The following is a 19,329-nucleotide window of genomic DNA, read 5'->3' as shown; positions in this document are numbered from 1 at the left end:
AGCCAAGTAGAGACCTGCTCTACTGGGCCACAGTAGCTGAGAGGCTCTGGACACTTTTCTCTCTACTTTTCTACATCCCCCACACCCACTCTAGTTCCAGGCTCCTCTCCCTCCATCATCCCTCTCACCAGTTTCTAGAACTACCCAGTGCTTGAGAGGCCCCTCTAAACCACCTGGCCAGCCTTGGTCAGAGGGAAGGGAGGTGGAGGGCTCTGGAGTTGGCTAGAACTCAAACCCCAGCTCTACCCACTTCTGACTAGATATCTCCGTAAAAGTCCATGCTTGAGATTCAGACTCCTTAGACCTGGGAAACAAATGGATACTATATTACCCTCTACTCTCAGGATCTGTGGGAACAAGTGGAAAATGCCCATCTCAGGGTTAGGACATAGGTGAGGCTCCTCAGCTAGGGAAAAGATTGTAACACAGGGCCCCTTGTTTCACAGATAAGGAACTTGAGACACGTGACTAGCCCAGGTCATTAAGACTGTCAGAACACTGGCTAGGCTTCTTGATCTCCAGGCCAGTTCTCAGTCCTCAACCTAATGTGTTCATTCAACTGTGAGTAAGGGGCCCTTCTCTTCTGTACAGGGAGGGTTGTGGGTGTGTAGGGAGTAATGGGTGAAAAGAGATATGGATGGTTTACGGTAGGTGATCAAGGCTTCCAAGGACCACAGGTGTGGGTGGGAAAGAGACCCCACAGAGGTCCTGGATTAGCAGGGACTGTGATGGGAAGCCACAGGGGTGAGCGGTCCCAGATATGAGGCAAGGTAACTGATAAGGGATGCATAACTCTGGTAGGAAGTGAGATAATGAGGTCTAGGGTGAAAAATCTTTAAGAGTATATTTTTCCGCCTCTAAAACTGATAGGGAAATTGAGATGCCCACAACCAACCAGGAGGATGTGAAAGCTGAAAAGAGAAATAGACCCTCTAATACTTACCCCTCTTCCCTACAGGGTGCCCTTTCTTCCACTATGGGGTGTTGGGCCTGGGAGGGCTCCTGCTCTTCCTTGTGGTCACTCTGTTCACCTGCCTCTGTCTGCTCCGTCGGAGAGGTGAGCCCTAGCTTCATTTCCTCAGTCACCTATAGCAGTGCCCACCAACACCCTTCCTACTGCTGAGGCCAAAGTCTCAATCAATCCTGACAGGTCCTGACTGGTGGGAGTTGGGTGGGAAAGGTAAGAGAAGAATATGCAAAGGGCCAGCGCTGAGCTGGGGATGTAGCTTAGTGATAAAGCATTTGTTTCCTATGTGCAAGACCCTGGGTCCTATCCCAAGCAATGCAGAAAAGAAAAAGTGGGGGGCAGGGCTTTGTCCCTGGAAACCACCAGAATCAATAAGGGAAGAAACTACTGCTGGGATGGTGCAGAGCTAGTGAGGAAGGCTTTGCTGAGTTGCTTCTTTTCTTCCAGTGAAAAGATTGGAGAGAAGATGGGTGAGTCTGGGGCAGGGAGGGGAGGGTCAGAGAGAGCCCAAGCAGGGTTGGGGGATAAGGGGGTGCAGGGGGCTGAAGTGAGGGGTGGGGCCAAGAGTAAAGAGGGGAGACAGTGGAAACATGAGAAAGTCAGAGAAAGACAAAAAGAGAGAAGAAATTGAGAAGAGAGAAAAAGAAATGATATGAAGATCAGAGAAAATAAGATTGAAAGAGAATGGAATGAGAGAGACAAAGAGATGAAAAATGAGAGAGAAATTAAGAGAGAGACAGAAAATGAGAGAAAAGGAAAAGTAAGAGAGTAGGAATAAAAGTGTGCATGGGTGGAGGGGGGGTGGCAGGGGGGAGCAATAGATGGAGAGACACAAAGAGAAACAGCAATAATAGAAAAGAACAGCAGGGCCGGGGATATAGCTCAGTGCTCGCTTTGCACGTACGAGGCCCTGGGTTTGATCCCCAGCACCGAAAAAAGAATAGGAGCGTAGATCAGCAGAGAGAGAAAGATGGAGACAGGGAGAATGAGAGGAAGAGGGAAGCTTCAGAGAAAAAAAGGAAAACTGAGGCATCAGTGAGGTAAGAAAGATGGGAGCTGAGGGCAGTACAGGGAAGGATCTGAGGGTGCTGCTCCCAGCACCCTTCCATCAGCATCTCCTACCTGGCCAGGACCACCTTCCAGACCAAGAGCTCCACTATGCCTCTCTACAAAGGTTACCCATATTGGGCAGTGATCAGGTCGAAGGAGAAGCAGAAGGCACGAAGGAGGACCACAGCACTGACTACGCCTGCATTGCCAAGAACAAACCCACCTGAGTACCCCCAGACACCTCCCTCACCCCAGGCGGGTGGTCAGGATCATCCTGTGGTTCACTCAGTAAAGACCATAATCTTGCCACTTCTGTGTCTCAGGCCTCTCAATCCATCTCGAACCACTATTCCAAATGAGAACAATCCAGATTTAAGTAGCTCGCTCCCACTCTTTTTTGGGATCAAGTCATAAATATTGGGTAAAAAAAAGGTATTAAGGAACTGAACTTCCCTGGGAGCAGAAAATTGTCTGTGGGTCTGGCTGAAATCAGCAATTGACAAGTAGGAATAATTAATTTGATAATCTCCATTTCTCAGGAGCCACAGTCTCAGCCTCCCTGGCTGAGACTCCAGATAATGCTGGGACAAGCTCCAGATAATGCTGGGAGGGACCTCTAGGCCCTATTGCAGGGAGATCTCTCCTTGGACCTGTCCAGGTCAGACCCAAGGGGAAGAGAGTTAAGAACCAGGGGGACCAGATTTGGGCATCTGGAAAATTAAGAAGAAAATATACAAGACTCTAAAGGAGGAAGTAGTTATGGGGCAGAGAAGGATATATTAGGGTCTCTTGAAAAGGGTCAGAGATCACTAGGATCTGGAATCATTCCTCAGAGGCCACCCAAGGAATGGCAGCATGTCCCCATGTGATAGTGGCCTGGTGGAAGAGATGAAAGGAGCCATTCAGTGTCCCAACACTGAAGCTCTCTTCTTCATAACATATGTCCTTTCCTCCTCCAGTTCTTACTGCCCCTCCTATCCCTCCATAATTGCTCCAGGCTCCATACTCACATTTGCTCTGGTAAGAGAGGGTGCTGCCATGGAGAGAAAACCAAAGGCATAGAATCCAGCCTGAAGGAGGAACACTGTGCTTATCTTTAGCCCATGAGGTCCTGCATGAGGGCAGTGGAGAGGAAGGGGCTTAGTTAACAAGGGCAGGGGGAGGATTCCTGATTTCCAGGGACATTCCAGTCAAGGAGGTCCTGCCTCCCCAAGCCTTATTGTCTCTGCCAGCAGCTGAGTCCTATTGCCTGTGCCAACATCCAGGCCCAGCACCTCCACCCTGCACACATAGACGCCAGCATCTTGGCCTTGGTGTCCTAGATGTGCAGCTCAGCCTGGTGGTCACAGAGGAATTGGGAAAAAGAAAGGGGAACCAGGCGATCCCTGAACTGTGGGGTTCTGTTCTTCACTTCCTTCGCAGGGGCCACCTTGTCTTGGTACCATGTGACAGAGCCAATGGCTGGTCTCCCTCTGCTGGCATTGAAGGAGCAGGGCGGGAGGGCTGCAGAGAACACCCAGAGAATACAGAGAGAAAATCCAGAGATGCCTCTCTAGTTTCTCCAAGAGAAAAGAGCTTGGAGTGAATATCCCAACTATCCCTCTTTGTAAGGCACACAGACACATGCTTTGGGTGTCTCATTAAATCTTTCCCTCTTTACTAGTTTTTTTTTTTTTTTTTAGGGGGCGGGGGTACCGGGGATTGAACTCAGGGGCACTCGTCCACTGAACCACACCCCCAGACCTATTTTGTATTTTATTTAGAGACAGGGTCTCACTGAGTAGCTTAGCACCTTGCTAAATTGCTGAGGCTGGCTTTGAACTTGTGATCCTCCTGCCTTCACCTCCCAAGCTGCTGGGATTACAGGTGTGTACCACCGCACCCCGCTAATTTAATTTCTTAACATTGTTTATTAAATCATTTTTCAAAGTCTTTCCCGTTCCAATTCTCACCCTCACCCTCTCCAACTGCCTTCACAAAGGACTTGTCTTGCTGAATTTATGCTACCATGGTGCAATTGCAACTCAGTATTGAATGTGGCTGCCTAGCTAACTAATATCATCATGATATTATTTCAGGAATTACTTTAGTACTAATAACATTCCATAATAGTAAACCATCTTTGCTATGTTTTTTGTTAGAGCATTAACTAATTAAATTTCCAGGTGAAGATATGGCTGAGATTGGTTGAAATCCTCATTGAACTTGTCCATATTGATTAATTAAATCAATTATTAAAATCTCCAATTAAATTATCTAATTAGGGAAAAATTTCCCCCATCATTCTATTTCAGTGATTCTCAAACCTGACTGTGTATGGGAATTCCCCTGAATTACCTGTTTGTACTTTTTTTTTCCCCCCTTGAGCTGAATTTCACTCTATTGCCTAGGCTGGCCTCAAATCCCTGGGCTCAAGGGATCCTCCCCATTCAGCCTCCTGAGTAATTGGGACTACAACGCACACACACGCCAAAGTCTTTGTTGAAACAGATTCCTTGGTTGGCCCCTAGAGTCTGGACAGAGGCCTAAGAATTTGCCTTAGGTTCCCAGGTGGCTGAAGCTGAGAATGGAATCTACACCTAAGAAGCCCTGTATTTAGTTAACTAATATGCCTGATAGTTAAGCAATCTCTGTTAATTAAAATAGGTTTCACTAAAAAAAAGTATGTTAGACTTAATTAGGACTCCTGAACTCCTAATTATATATCCAGATCCTAGCTAATAAGCCTAGATTAATACACTTCTTAAACATCAAATGAAAATCCTACAAAAAAGATAAATCCTACAAAATTCTGGTCCTTTCCTTCCTTCTTTCCTTGCAGCCGTTTTTACTGGTTCTTTCAACTTTATCTTACTAGGAAGGTAACTGAGAAGAAAAGGTCTCTGGCATGGAAATTTAGAATAACCCTTGCAGTAAGCCAGAGACCTAGAGGGGCTGTGAACCTACTGTCTACTGGCATCAGCTAACAGAGGTGAGGGGAATTGCCCACGGCTCCCCTCAGGGCACAAGGTTCAGCCCTACCAAGCTTGCTCCCCTAGGGCATCTAAGTCCAGCCTCCCCCTAGCCTCCTTCTCCCAGCCCCACACCCCTAAGGGTCCTGAGCAAATACCCTGACATTTGGATAGACCATAATAAAGATGAGCAATAGCGTCCAGGCCATGTTGAAGGATGCTCCAGTTGTTGAGGAGAACCTGGGTGGAGGTCCTCAATCACTTGTGGTCAGATCTTTGGTCACCAGATGGGGGGTAGAAAGCTTTTTAGGACAAACAGAACTCACGCATCACTTGCTAAGGACCTGACTGCCTGGGACCTTGGGTACCAAATGCATGCCTCCCTGAGGAAAGAAGATGCTGCTGCTGAAGATGTCTGGAACTCTGGGAAGTGGGGCACATGGCCCACATGCAAGGAGCAGGGTGGAGCTTACATGGCTGGTAGCCCAAGGGTGGGTGAGACCAGGATGTGGTTCCCTCCGCTTCTGAGGTTCAAGAAGACCAACCCTTTACTCAGAATAAGCCTCCAGCAGCCCTACTGGGCCCCAAAGCTAACCTCCTTCCCCTCCCCCTTGCTCAAGTTTGCCCAAGCCCATCATTGCCCCCAATTCCTTCCCTGAACTCTGGTCCTCCCCCTTCCCCCCAGGACTGCCCTAGGATTTCTATAAATGAGAGAATTAGAGAAGTAAGCTGATTGATGATAGGAGGCAGGCACCAGGGACTTTGTGGAGAAGCTACATTTACATAGCCTGTTTTACTCTGATAGTGTTGATTGGGTGGTTTGGCAGAGGAATGAGTGCTACTGATGGAGTTTGGACTCATTCATATTCAGATCTCCATTCAGGAATCCACTCCTACTGGAGGTCTGTTTATCTGCCTTCTATACAGGCTTACCCACTGGGAAATTCACTCTGTATTTTACAGACACAAATGAAAGACACATCACATTCCACATAACTTTGAGTTTATATAGGGATTAGTACAAGAGTATGCCACACACCTGGTTATGTATACTGCACATAACACAGCATACAGAAAACAAGCATTACATGTAATATGCCAGGTGGAACCTTTTTAAACGGTAAGCATGTATTGATCGATTGACTGATTGATTGGTGCTGGGGATTGAACCCAGGGCCTCATACATGTGAGTCAAGCACTCTTACCAACTGAGCTATACCCACAGCCCCTATTTCTAGTTCTATTTTGAAATATGTTATTAGCTATGTTGCCACCTATCACTGCAACTCAGAGCTTTCTTTTAGAGAAGCAGTAACCTCAGGGGTAAAAATGCTGGCTTGGAACAGGCTGGGTTCAAATGCCAGCTCCCTCACAAACTAGTAACATAATCTTGAACACATAGTTTAACCTCCCTGAGCCACCTGGACAACCACACAAGCCACAGAATCTGAGAAGTATTGAGTCAGTCATTGTTCAGCAATGGAAAAGCCACCTCCCAGGGCATCTAACTGGACCATGTGGGACTGAGATGCCTTAGCAAGGCAAGAGCTGCCCCCTGCTGGTCACAGGGCATGAGAGACTGAGACTTCATGGTGGTTTTACTCCGCTGGGCCTCATTTCCAGTTTCTTCCCTGTCCCTTACTTTGTCTCCTTCTATCAACCCCCAAACCCACCCCAAAAAGTCAATGTGGAGAAAATTATCTCTTCTACTTCAACTGTGAGAAAGCCACAGTTTGGGGAGCAAGGCAAGGTCAACACTAGTGGGGACATGGAATGGGCCACCAGATACTCACATGTGGAAGTATTCCATGTCCCAGGTCCATGTGGCTTAGAAGCCAAGTCAGGCTAAGTTGGAGTCCCAGTTCCACTACTTACATGTCTGTAAAATGGGAGTCTCTCCTGTAAACTCCCAGATCCCTCTGCATCAGATGTTCAGGGTTCAATGATTCAGATTTCCCCAGTCCTGGGATAAGGTGATCAGGGTTATTGCTGAGACTGAACTCAAGGATGTCCTTCTCTCTACCCAAGACCTCCAAACCATTCATCATAACTTGGAATGCTGTGGATTCTAAATACAGTACTTAGGGGTTCTTTTCTTTAGTTCATTTAGAATAAATCCCGTTATGTGTAAGGATTTGAGGACCCCTTCAAATAATTCTGAGAACTTGTAGGGAAGTGTAACCTGCAGGATGGGAACTACTAGGTTAATCCGCTTGGTGGACACAAGGATGGAATTTTTTCAAAAGAAAACTCTTGCTGAGATCTGACTTAGTGGTAGAGTGCTTTCCTGGCATGCCCTGGGTTTGCGATCTAGCACGGCAAAAAAAAAGAAAAGAAAAGAAAGAAAAAACAGCTGTGGCCTGGTTGGAGGATGGGCAGGGGTGAATTTCCTCTGGCTAAGTTCCTGTCAATGATTGTCAGCTAATGAATGGCTCTCAGATTGTCACACTTTCTACGCCTGAAAACAGCTTCTCTTCAAGGTTCCCAGCATCTGATTCTACCACTTTCGGTCTTGCCTTTTGGCTGTCAGCATCCCTCAGGCCTGAGTCCCCCCATATTCCTGTACTTTACACACACTCCTGTATCTTCACACCATCCTCCTATTGCAGAACTCCCTCACGTTCATAAAGAGTTGCACTTGAGCCTGGTGAGGTGGTGCACACCTGTAATCCCAGCAGCTCTGGAGGCTGAGGCTGGAGGATGGAGAGTTCAAAGCTCGCCTTAGCAACCTCAGAGCGCTGAGCAACTTAGTGAGACTCTGTCTCTAAATAAAATACAAACTAGGGCTGGGAATGTGTCTCAATGAGCCTCTGAGTTCAATCCCCAGTATAAAAATGTGGGGATGGCCTGGGGATGTGATTCAGTGGTAAAGCACCTCTGGGTTCAATTCCCAGTATCAAAAAAAATTTTTTTAAAGAGCTTCATCTGACTTTTCATCTTCCCATTAGTGGACTTAATGCCCACAAAAATAACATTTTTAACATTGAGATTCAATTACATTCAGTAAAACGTATAGATTTAAGTGAAGAGTTTGATGACCCTTGACAAATATATATGCCCATGTAAACCACGCTGTAGTTCCCAAAAGCCCAGCAAATCCCCCCATTCCCCTTTCTGGTCAATCCATCTCCCCTCCCAGAAGCAACCATTGATTTATCCTTAACTTCACAGTTGCTTCACTTCCTCTACTCCAACCATCAGCTTGACTCTACATGACTTATATCTTAGAGCTTGTCACCAGGAAAGCCCCCAAATTCCTGTACCTTACACACACTCCTGTATCTTCACACCATCCTCCTATTGCAGAACTTTTGTATTGTTTCTCCCATTTTCATTCAACAAATTTGGAGCAAATGCAATGGGTTCACAGAAAGTTTATCTTTTACATCAGGTGGTTCATGTGCCAATATCATAACAGGATTTTAGAATAGCACATCTCACACAATAGTGTGAAAACCCAACCATCATATTTATGAATCATAAAAGGATCCATAGCCACAGTTTAATTGCTGCTTATTCTCTGATGAGTCCCCAGTCTATATTTCTACCTTCAGCGTCTTTCTTGAGACTAAGCCCAGAATATTTATCTGTCCTCCTAGATGTTCAATAGGCATTTCAAAATCATCAGTGCTACCCAAATCATGTCAGCCTCCTAAAATTCCTGTCTCAATAAGTGGAAGCTATCCACCCAGGCATTTAAGGTCCCAAACCTGGAATTGATCCTACTATGCCTTCTTCCTCAGTTCCTCCATCCAAACAATCTTCAAGTCCTGTCCATGCTGCCTCTGAAATATATCAGGTGTCTTTCCCCACCTCTTCATTCCCACTGCTGGTTAAGGCCTTTGTCATCTTGGATGAAACCAGTACAATTTTTTCTCTGATAAATAATGTGCATTCTGCTCAGTAGTCTTTCCACTCCTTCTTTGCTGAGCAACAAAGTCCATTCATTTATTCAGCAACACTTTTATTGATATGTTCATTTATATTTACTTCTTCTTTTTTTTTTTTTTTTTGAGAGATAGCCTTGCTCTGTGATACAGACTGACCTCAAACTCCTTTCAAATAGCTAAAACAATAGGAGTGTGCCACTGCATATGGCTTAGTGATGCTTTCAATAAGTGACTTCTGTGGGCCAAACACCCTATTCTTATCTCTCCCTCATTTCTCATGTCTCTTTCTGTCTCACCACCTTTATTCATATCATTTGTTTCTTCTCCATCTTTCTGTCCACACCCCACATCTGCCTCCATCTCTCTCTCTCTCTCTCTCTCTCTCTCTCTCTCTCTCTCTCTCTCTCACACACACACACACACACACACACAGTCCCCATCTCTCTCCACACCTCTTTTTGCTTCCCCATCTTTCTCCATGTTTTTTCTTCCATCCCTCCTTATTAGCACACTTTCTCTGACCCTATATTCCTTGCTCTCCTTCTCCCCCATTTCTCCTTGTTGAGAGAGTGAACAAGGCCAGCAGTGAGACACTCATCTCTTCCATCTGGGGCCCTTTGCCCCTCCACTGAGAAGGCATCCTTGACTCTACCAGGCTGTTTGGCTTGGCACATGTCAAGAAAATTTAAAAACACATTTATAATTCTTTTTGTGGGGGGAACTAGGGATTGAAATCACTTCTCTACAATTGAGTCACATCCCAGCCCTTTTTATTTTCTATTTTGATACAAAGTCTCACTAAGTTGCTGAAGCTGGCCATGAACTTGTGATCCTCCTGCCTTAACCTCCTAAGTCATTGGGAAGATAGGCATGGGCTACCATGCACAATTCATGTAGGTTTTTAAATTTCAAAATACAGCTGTCATCCCATTGACTCAGGAGGCTGAGGCTAGAAAAATCAAAAAATTTAAGGCCTATATGGACAATTTAGCAATGCCCTCAGGATAAAAATAAATAAAATAAGTGGTAGAGCAGCCCTGAGTTCAGTGTCTAGCAGGGCCAGTGAGCACGTGCATGCGCATGCACACACCCCCCCCCACACACACACTCATAATAATAATAAAATAAAATAAGTTATCTTTGAAGTTATCTACTTCCAAGACTGAGGATGTGGCTTAGTGGTAGAGTGCTTGCCTAGCATGAGTAAGGCTCTGAGTTGGACCCCCAGCACCACAATAAAATAAAATCCCATTCTAAATAATTTAAATGCTTTTAATATTTTAATAATTTAAATGAATTTAATATTTTCTGTCTAGAGAAAATATCTCTCTTTAGAGAAAATATCTGTTTAGAGAAAATATTTTTTATTTATTTATTTATTTTTTTTAGAAAGAGGGAGAGAGGCAGAGAGAGGGAGAGAGGCAGAGAGAGAGAGAGAATTTTAATATTTACTTTTTAGTTTTTTTGGCGGACACAACATCTTTGTTTGTATGTGGTGTTGAGGATCGAACCCGGGCCGCAGGCATGCCAGGCGAGCGCGCTACCGCTTGAGCTACATCCCCAGCCTAGAGAAAATATTATAGTGGAATTTAAAATATTTTGAATTTTGAATTGAATGACAGAGATAATACTGCCTATTAAAAATGTGGGATGTAGGACTGGGGCTGTAGCTCAGTGGCAGTGTTAGCTTAGTATGCACGAGGCATTGGGTTTGATCGTCAGCACCTCATAAAAATAAACAAATAGGGCTGGGATTGTGGCTCAGAGGTAGAGCGGCTCACCTAGCATAGGTGGGACCCAGGTTCGATCCTCAGCACCACATAAAAATAAATAAATAAATAAATAAATAAATAAATAAAGACATTGTATTGTGTGCATCTACACCTAAAAAATAAATATTTAAAAAAAAGTTAAAAAAAATAAACAAAATAAAGGAATTTTGTCCATCTACAAATGAGATGGATTAAAAAAGGAAGGAAGGGACAGACGAACTGGCGATGTAGCTCAGGGGTAGAATGCTTGCCTAGTATGTGGCAAAAATGTTTCTTTTTGAAATGGCTTTGTATTTTTCTGCTGTTTCTTGCCTCCTGCTCCCATTCATAGTCTCCTGTTACCTGCAGTCTCTTTTCTGAGTAGTTGTATTTCTGATGTGTGGCCTGCTTTCATCGCTAAGATGATAAGTTTTGTTCTTCTGTTCATGATGGAATTTTGGGCTGAATTTCCATCTGCTTTTAGCACTACATTTCTGAAAAGTTTCATTGCTCTTTTTTTTTCTCCTTTTTTTTTTTTTTTTTTTTTTTTTGGTATTGCGGATTGAAGCCAGGGTATTTAAACTCTGAGCCCCATCTCCAGCCCTTTTTATTTTTTATTTTGAAACAGGGCCTCGCTAAGTTGCTGAGGCTGGCCTCAAACTTGCAATCCTCCTGCCTCACCTTCCAAAGTCGCTGAGATTACGGGTGTGCACCACCTCACTCAGCTCTCATAATTAGTTGTACAGAAGTTTTAGTCATTTCTTTTTGCTACTCTTACCTAAATGGTAGATTTTTCTGAATGATTAGCAGGAGGGCCTTGTAAAGGGTAGGAGAGGATTCAGAACAGCTTTCCTGGTTTACAAATTCAAAGACTCTTTTGCTGCAATAATGAGTTTATTTCCTTAAAACCTGGCACCTTTGTATAGCCAGTACTTGCTCTGCTTCTGCAAACCTTTTCATGCTTCTGTGTTTCACAGCAGGTCCCACAGACTGTTATCACCCCATACACCTAAAAAGATGCACTCTGTGAAGGATTTTCACTCTGTATTCAAAGAATTTTGCTAGCATGTTCTGAGATCTGCCATTTCTGGGTCCCTCTGGGCATTTTAATCATTCTCTCTCCACCTACCCCAGTCTTTCCTCTATTCTAGCAACCCTGCTCTCAATTTTTCCTTCTGAGGGTGAAGCCTTTCCTCCCAAGAATGAGTAGGTATTTGCCAATACTGCAGTCACCAGGACCCTTCAGTGCAGCTCTTCTCTGCCACACTGTTGGGAACTGCCTGCCCAACTTGGATTTTATTTTTTTTTAATATTTATTTTATTTTAGTTATCGGCGGACACAGCATCCTTGTTTGTATGTGGTGCTGAGGATTGAACCCAGGCCGCACGCATGCCAGGCGAGCGCGCTACCGCTTGAGCCACATCCCCAGCCCCCAACTTGGATTTTAGACACACATATACATAATTTGGAATTTGTAGCTTCTGTGCTTCTCAGCTTTACTGAAAATGGTGTGTGTGTGTGTGTGTGTGTGTGTGTGTGTGTGTGTGTCCATTCTCTTCATTGCTCTATATGGATTCCAGGAAACAAGGGGGAGATTTAGAAATAAACTGCTGTCACATTCCTCTCAAAGCCCTACATGGAGACTTTGTAGACAAGGAAAAGCTTCTGGCAATGGCAGCAGGTGAATTGGTTTGGGTTCTACAGGCTGTGCCCTGAAGGCTCTGAACCCTGACTTATTTTCCTACTTCAGGAACAGCTGCTCAGTAACCACACTCCAGCAGTGCTACAGACATCAGGATATCCTTTTGTTCATTTACAACAAGAAATTGCACTGCAGAGATCTATTTCTTCCCAGCCCCTTGTTCTCCCTCCAGATACACACAAGCACTGTGTCAATCAGGGTTCCACAGGAAACAGCACCCACAAATTAGGACAATTGGAAGAAGACATTTTATTTACAAAGGTGTGGGTGACTGCTGGGAAACGCAAAGGATAGTGCTACCCTGGCCCAAAGGAAGGAAAAGAGAGGGAAGTTCCAACAGGGGTTCTGACTTATTTGGTGCCACACATCCCTTTGGCATTCTAGTAAAGCACAAAATATATTATATAGAAAACAAAAGAGACCCAGTGAATTGCATTCCACTTACCAAAATATTAATAAAACCCTGCAAACTTGCAATAGAATAAATCATGTACTTCTTTATTGCCATATTAAATAAAAGATAACATTTGAAACCCAGGCAAATTGAAGTTTAAATTTAATAAAGACATATCAGTACAAAAGATGTTGTTGCTTAGCTTGAATAAGATCTTTAAACTGTGAAGTGGTCTTTGACAAAGCAAAACACATACATTGGACAGTTTCACAGCTCATGTGAAATCTCTCTTCTGGGCTACTGAAACCCAGAAGATAGTCGTAAGAACTGTTCCTGAGGTAGGGTCTAGAGAGGAGTATTGTCCTTAATTGAGGTTTAGGTATGCCTGAGGTGACCTTATGGGGAGACAGCCAGGGGGATGGTTACTCCAAGCTAGTGTGTTCCCTTCCAGTGCATTCTCTTCTTGTAGGCACACTCTGTGGGACCTAACTTTAAATAGCAGTCCCCTGGAGAGCACAGAATCATAACAAGGGCCCTTAGCAACACAGGGCACTGACAAAGTAGCTCTAATCTCATAGGATTCCAGTGGTTCCCTTTTTGGAACTAAGTCAGCATTCTGTCTCTACTCCTGAGCAGCCCAGCACCCAATGACAGGTCCTTAAGCTATGTTAGTACCTTCAGGAAATACCTGGAAAGCCCTGCAAGCTCAGGAACTGCTCTATTTCTTCAGGATATCTTCTCTCAAATTTGAGTGTATATTAGAAGCAACAGAGACACATAAAAAAATCCATTGTTGAGCTGGGTGCAGTGGCGCTTGCCTTTAATCTCCGTGCTTCGTGAGCCTGAGGCAGGAGGATTGCAAGTTCAAAGCCAGCCTCAGCAATTTAGTGAGCCCTAAGCAATTCAGCTGAGGCAGGAGGATCACAAGTTCATGGCCAGTCTCAAAATAAAACTTTTAGAAAGAACTGAGAAAAATGGGTTGGAGTTGTGGCTCAGTGGTAGAGCACTTGCCTAGCATGTGTGAGGCACTGGTTTCGATTCTCAGCACCACATATAAATAAATAAATAAATAAATAAATAAATATCTAGAAACAACTAATATATGTGTGTGTGTATGTGTGTGTGTATATAAAGATCTGAGAGCTGGGCATGGTTGTGCACACCTGTAATCCCAACAGCTTGGGAGGCGGCAAGGCACTAAGCAACTCAGTGAGACCCCTGTCTCTAAATAAAATAAAAACTAGGGCTGAGGATGTGGTTCAGTGGTCGAGTGCCTCTGAGTTCAATCTCTGGTTAAAAAAAAAAAAAAGATCTGAGAAAAAATTAAAAAGGCCTGGGGATGTAGTTTAGTGGTAGAGTGCCCTGGGTTCAGTTCCCAGTGGTGGGGGTGGGGGCTTTCGGCCCTCCCTCCCACCAATGGCTGTGTTTTAATCAGTCTTGTCTGTGTGATGAAGCCTCCATAAATACTCAAAAGGATGGGGTTCAGAGAGCTGCCAGGTTGGGAAACACATGGAGGTGATGGGAATATGGCATGCCCAGGGAGGACATGGAAGCTCCCTACTCCTCTCCCAGTACCTGCCCTATGCATCTCTTCTATGTCCTGAGTTGTATCCTTTATAACAAATCAGTAAACATAAATAAAGTGTTTCCCTGAGTTCTGTGAGCCATTCTAGCAAATTATTGAACTCAAGTAGCAGGTCATACCCTCCTCTAGTTTGTAGCTGACTGGTCAGAAGTATAAGAGGTGAAAACTTGTGTTGGGCACAGTGGCCCATGCCTGTATTCCCAGAGGCTTGGGAGGCTGAGGCAGAAGTATCGCAAGTTCAAAGCCAGCCTCAGCAAAAGCGAGGTGTTAAGCAACTCTGTGAGACTCTGTCTCTAAATAAAATACAAAATAGGGCTGGGGATGTGTGTCAGTGGTGAGAGCCCCTGAGTTCAATCCCCAGCACCGCCCCCCCCCCAAAAAAAGAGGTGGAAACTTGTAATTAGCATCCTAACTGGGGGTGAGGGGTCTTATGAGATAAAGCCCTTTGACTTGTGGGATTGGTAGATAGTATCAGAACTGAATTAAATTGTAGGACACCAAAGTATCCAACAAAGAATTGGAGAATTGGTTGGTGTGGGGGGAATCCCACATGAAGTGTTATGAACATCAAGATAAATTGTGTAGGGCTGGGGATATGGCTCAAGTGGTAGTGTGCTTGCCTAGCATGTGTGAAGCACTAGGTTCGATTCTCAGCACCATGTAAAAATAAAAATAATAAAAAAAAAGATATTGTGTCCACCTAAAACTAAAAATGAATATTTAAAAAAAAAAGATAAATAGTGTATTTTTCCTTTTTACTCTTAAAGCCACACAACTTGTTCCCTCACCTCTTTGAAATCTGCTTAAATATCACTTTCTCAGAGAAACCTTCACTGCTTACTGTATTCAAAACTGCACTCTACACATGGCATTTTTATCCTCCGTCCCTACTTTTCCTCCTTCATCTTTAATATACTTCTTTATACTTATTGTTTTCCTTCCCCAATTTGACTGACTATGAGGACAAGAGTTTTCATTTGTTTGGTTCATCAGCCCTGGAAACATGCATGGCATATAACAGGCAGGCACTCAATAAATGTTTGAATAAATGCATGAATAGAGAAGCAAATTGCCCCAAGCGGGCAGAGAGAGCACTGGGAGGGCAGGGGCTGAGTCTCTCTGAAGCTGCTACAAAGGGAACTCAAGAAGTCAAGAGTCCACCCGGCATCCCCACCCCATCTCAGTCAGGAAGAGGCAGTGAGAAGTGAAAACTCAGCTATGAAGCAGAAGTAGCTGAGAAGACAGCAGCAGGAAAGGGGTCTACATCAGTACTGGGACAGAGTGGTGGGGCCCAGGGCAAGGACTTTGGACAAGGAGGACACAGTGAGGGGGGATGCTGTCTCCTCACTTTCCTGAAAGTGAAGAGTCGAAGAGTAGAAAAGGGAGAAAGGCTATGCCTAGGGAGGGCATTTATTAGAAAGTACTCACACACTCTGCTGAATCCATGGTGACCAGCACCCTTAAAACACACACACACATACACGGGGGTGGGGTGGGGGGTGTGCAAGCTGGTGCTTGTGATGTCAACTTCTCTGCAGTTTGAGAACCACTTTCAGTTTTGCTGAGTATCTATTTAAATTCTTGAATTCCACTGGGTGCATACCTGTAATCTCTCAGTGGCTAGGAAGGCTGAGAAGCAGAAGGATCCCAGGTTCAAGGCCAGCCTTAGCAGCTTAGTGAGGCCCTGTCTGAAAAAATAAAAATAAAAAGGGCTGGGGATATGGCTCTGTGGTAGAGTCCCCCTGAGCTCAATCCCCAGTACTACAAAGTTCTGAACTCTTCAAGTCCTGAACTCTTTACATTTTAACAAGGATTTCAAAGAAGACAAGATGAGGTGACATTGCACATCCTAAAGCAAATAAATTAAATCCTCCATTAGGCATTTCCATGTTTCCAAGTGCCCCTCTAGAACTGCCAGGAGTGAGGGTTCCCTCCATTGCTAGGCCCTGTATCCATCTCACCACCTTCCTGGATTGTCCATGGATTTCAGAGTCTTCTCCCACCCACAGTGCAGAAAAATTCAGCCAGTCCTCCCTTGGCTCCCTATCCTAACCCATGTGCCCAGACTAATGAAACCTAACAAAGTTCAAAACTTTATAGTTATCTGAATATCATGACTTATTCAAGGGAAATATTTGTTTATTCCTGATAATAAATGCCCTGGGATCTTACTGTCCTTCTCCCATATCTTCAATAGCTTATCAAAATATTTCTTTGCATAAGGGATATAACTCAGTGGTAGAGCATTTGACTAGCATGTTCGAGGAGGACCTGAGTTGGATCCCCAGTAATGGGAAAAAAAAAAAACTTAGAAACAAAAAAAGCACCCCCCTCAAAAAAATTATTTCAATACATCTGTAATCTAACATGCTCATGAGGCAGAAGTAATAGGATCACAAGTTTGAGGCCAGACTGGGCAACTTAGTGAGACAAATTTAAAAACTGTCTCAAATAAAATAAAAAGGTTTGGATGTAGCTCTGTGGTAGTGTACTCACTTAGCAGGTATGAAACCCTGGGTTTAATCCCCAGCATACACAGGAGTGGAATTGAGCAAAGTAGAGTACCTGTAGTCCCATCTACTTAGGAAGCTAAAACAGGAAGATCACTTAAGCCCAAAAGTTCAAGGCTAGCCTAGGCAACACAATGAGACCCCTATCTTGAAAAAAAAAAAAAAAAAAAAAAGAAGCAGCAGCAGCAGCCAGGAATGATGACACATATCTGTAATCCTAGTTACTCAGGAGGCTAGGCAGGAGGATTGCAAATTTAAGGCCAGCCTCAGCAACTTGGCAAAACCTGTCTCAAAATTAAAAATAAAAAGGGCTATGGGCCAGGCATAGTAGTGAATGCCTGAAATCCCAGAGGCTCCAGAGGCTAGACAGGAGGATCACAAGACCAGCCTCAGCAATGGCAAGGTGCTAAGCAACTCAGTGAGACCCTGTCTCTAAATAAAATACAAAATAGGGCTGGGGGTGTGGCTCAGTCCCCAGTACCCACCTCCAAAAAAAAAAGGGCTATGGATGTAGATATCCCTGGGTTCAATCCCCACTGCCACACACATACACACACATACACAAAAGGAGTTTATAGAATGTTCTTTTTATGCCTACTTCCCTTTCTTCCTGGGGTGCTGGTGTCAGCAGAAGTTGATGGGGGAAGTGAGATCTAAGAGGTAGCAAAGAGGGGAATGAGGAGAAAGGGGAAGTTTGGGAGGGAGGCCTCAGGGGAGACTGGTGGGAGAGAAGAGCCGGCAGACTAACAGACAGAGCCAGTCTGGTTCTCTCTCCCTACTGCCACCTGCCACCTGCCACCTGCCACGGGCATCTGCTGAGCTATGAGCCAAACCAGGGATTTACAGGGTAGGGAGGTATAAAGGCTGGAGCTCGCAATGGGAACAAGGAGGTGGGCAGCCCTGGGCCAGGGAGCTAGGTTAGGGCAGGCAGAGTGGGGGGGTGCTCCAGGACAGAATTGTGGGTGACCCTGGGCTGGGTGTGGGGGTGCGGAGAGTAAGGGAGGGGTGAGGGTAGATCAATCTTTGTACCCCTCAGGAGGTAAAGCTTTTGGACTACTGAAGGCCCAGCAGGAAGAGAGACTGAATGAGATCAACAAGGTAAAAGGAAGACCTGAGGAGGCAGAGCCTGGGGGATGGAGCCCTGGGGCAGAGGGAGCCAATCCTGCTGTTAACCTTTCCCCAACAGCAGTTCCTGGAGGATCCCAAATACAGCACTGATGAGGATCTACCCTCCAAACTGGAAGCCTTCAAGAGTGAGAGGGAAACTGTTAGGGTGGAAAGGGGCCTGGTAGGCTTGGGGGTAGGATTTCTACAAGAACCCAGAGGGGACAATGAAAACGCAGAATTGACTTTATTGTAGGAAAAGGAGAACCTACCTTGATTGGAGTCCCTTTCCCTGGCTTGCCCCTCTTAGCACCCCTCTAATTCCCTCCACTTTAACAGGGCTTCTCAATCCTTCAACCTTACTTCCTCCGCCTGCCCCTCCTCCTTCTTCCACATCTTCTTTCCCAGCTGGTCAGCCACCTCTTTCTCAATCCCCTTCCCTGGACCCTACAACCAGGGCTTACCCTATCTGCTTTCTTCCAGAAAAATATATGGAGTTTGACCTGAACGGAAATGGAGATATTGGTAAGAAAAGGGTGATTTGGGGGAGTGTGCAGGCCTAGGCAGATGAAAAACTTTTCCACTTATTCTATTCCCTGTGGCCTTGGGGGAGAGCCTACCTACCAGAGTAAGAGGACGGAGAATGAGAATTTGGGGGTGGGAATGGAGGCAGAGAGAGAGAGGGATTCCCTTTCTTCTCCACATCCTGATCCTCTCCCTCCAGATATCATGTCCTTGAAGCAAATGCTAGAGAAACTTGGGATTCCCAAGACCCACCTAGAGCTTAAGAAATTAATTAAAGAGGTGTCAAGTGGCTCTGGGGAGACATTCAGCTATCCTGACTTTCTCAGAATGATGCTGGGCAAGAGATCCGCCATCTTAAAAATGTAAGAGTCCATTTCCAACTTCTCCTATATTTACCAGTTTTCTTGTCCACCCCCAGCCCTACTCTTATCTCCATCCTCAACTGCTATACATTACTCAGCATCCACTTTTCCATTATTAGACAGGGACTCTTCCAAGGTCCTCTTCCCATCCCCATCCTTCTGCATAGCTCCTAGCACTGCCACCTCTGCTCTCATTCTTCCTCCTCCCATCCTCACAACCCCGTCCCCTTCGAGACGCTCACAGCAGCCTAAGATTTGTTCCCTTGAAAAAAGTGTTCCTTGATACCTGTGTCTCTTCCAGGATCTTAATGTATGAGGAGAAAGCAAGAGAACAGGAAAAGCCAACGGGTCCCCCAGCCAAGAAGGCTATCTCTGAATTGCCCTAATTTGTGTGTATGTGTATGTGTGTGGGTACACACATGTGCATGTCCACAGCGAGATTGAAGGGGCTTCTAATGATCCCAACATGAAAAAACAAAACAAAACAAAAAAAAACAAAATTGTGAGCCAAACTAAATAAATTATCCTTCCCTTCCA

General features: G+C 44.9%; 3 protein-coding genes and 1 non-coding gene across 5 annotated transcripts; 2 read left to right on the top strand and 2 right to left on the bottom strand.

The window, feature by feature from the left end:
• Positions 1 to 498: 498 nt before the first annotated feature.
• Positions 499 to 2,245, top strand: Lst1 (leukocyte specific transcript 1). Its single transcript, XM_076857777.1, has 4 exons — positions 499 to 561; positions 959 to 1,057; positions 1,415 to 1,437; positions 2,098 to 2,245. The coding sequence occupies exons 1-4, from the start codon at positions 546 to 548 to the stop codon at positions 2,242 to 2,244; spliced, it is 285 nt and encodes a 94-aa protein (XP_076713892.1). The 5' UTR covers positions 499 to 545; the 3' UTR covers position 2,245.
• Positions 2,246 to 2,530: 285 nt separating this feature from the next.
• Positions 2,531 to 5,177, bottom strand: Ncr3 (natural cytotoxicity triggering receptor 3). The gene is given in 6 exon segments (XM_076859540.1): positions 2,531 to 2,682; positions 3,028 to 3,057; positions 3,060 to 3,107; positions 3,222 to 3,332; positions 3,335 to 3,569; positions 5,127 to 5,177. Coding segments are annotated over 6 exon segments (627 nt in total).
• A 3,176-nt stretch (positions 5,178 to 8,353) lies between these two features.
• LOC143402691 (small nucleolar RNA U13) lies at positions 8,354 to 8,457 on the bottom strand. Its single transcript, XR_013091760.1, has one exon. It is a non-coding gene; the product is annotated as a small nucleolar RNA U13 (small nucleolar RNA).
• A 9,052-nt stretch (positions 8,458 to 17,509) lies between these two features.
• On the top strand, positions 17,510 to 19,329 carry Aif1 (allograft inflammatory factor 1). 2 transcript variants are annotated; one of them, XM_076857775.1, is made up of 6 exons: positions 17,510 to 17,648; positions 17,838 to 17,899; positions 17,988 to 18,054; positions 18,389 to 18,430; positions 18,630 to 18,792; positions 19,094 to 19,329. In XM_076857775.1, exons 1-6 carry the CDS (start codon positions 17,624 to 17,626, stop codon positions 19,176 to 19,178), a joined length of 444 nt encoding a protein of 147 aa, XP_076713890.1. In that variant the 5' UTR covers positions 17,510 to 17,623; the 3' UTR covers positions 19,179 to 19,329. The 2 variants fall into 2 exon arrangements, with proteins under 2 accessions (XP_076713890.1, XP_076713891.1); XM_076857776.1 differs by having other exon boundaries at positions 17,510 to 17,656.

Source organism: Callospermophilus lateralis, chromosome 6, assembly GCF_048772815.1.
Source record: "Callospermophilus lateralis isolate mCalLat2 chromosome 6, mCalLat2.hap1, whole genome shotgun sequence".
In the NCBI taxonomy this organism is placed as follows: Eukaryota; Metazoa; Chordata; class Mammalia; order Rodentia; family Sciuridae; genus Callospermophilus; species Callospermophilus lateralis.
This window is presented reverse-complemented; position numbering and strand designations above follow the sequence as displayed.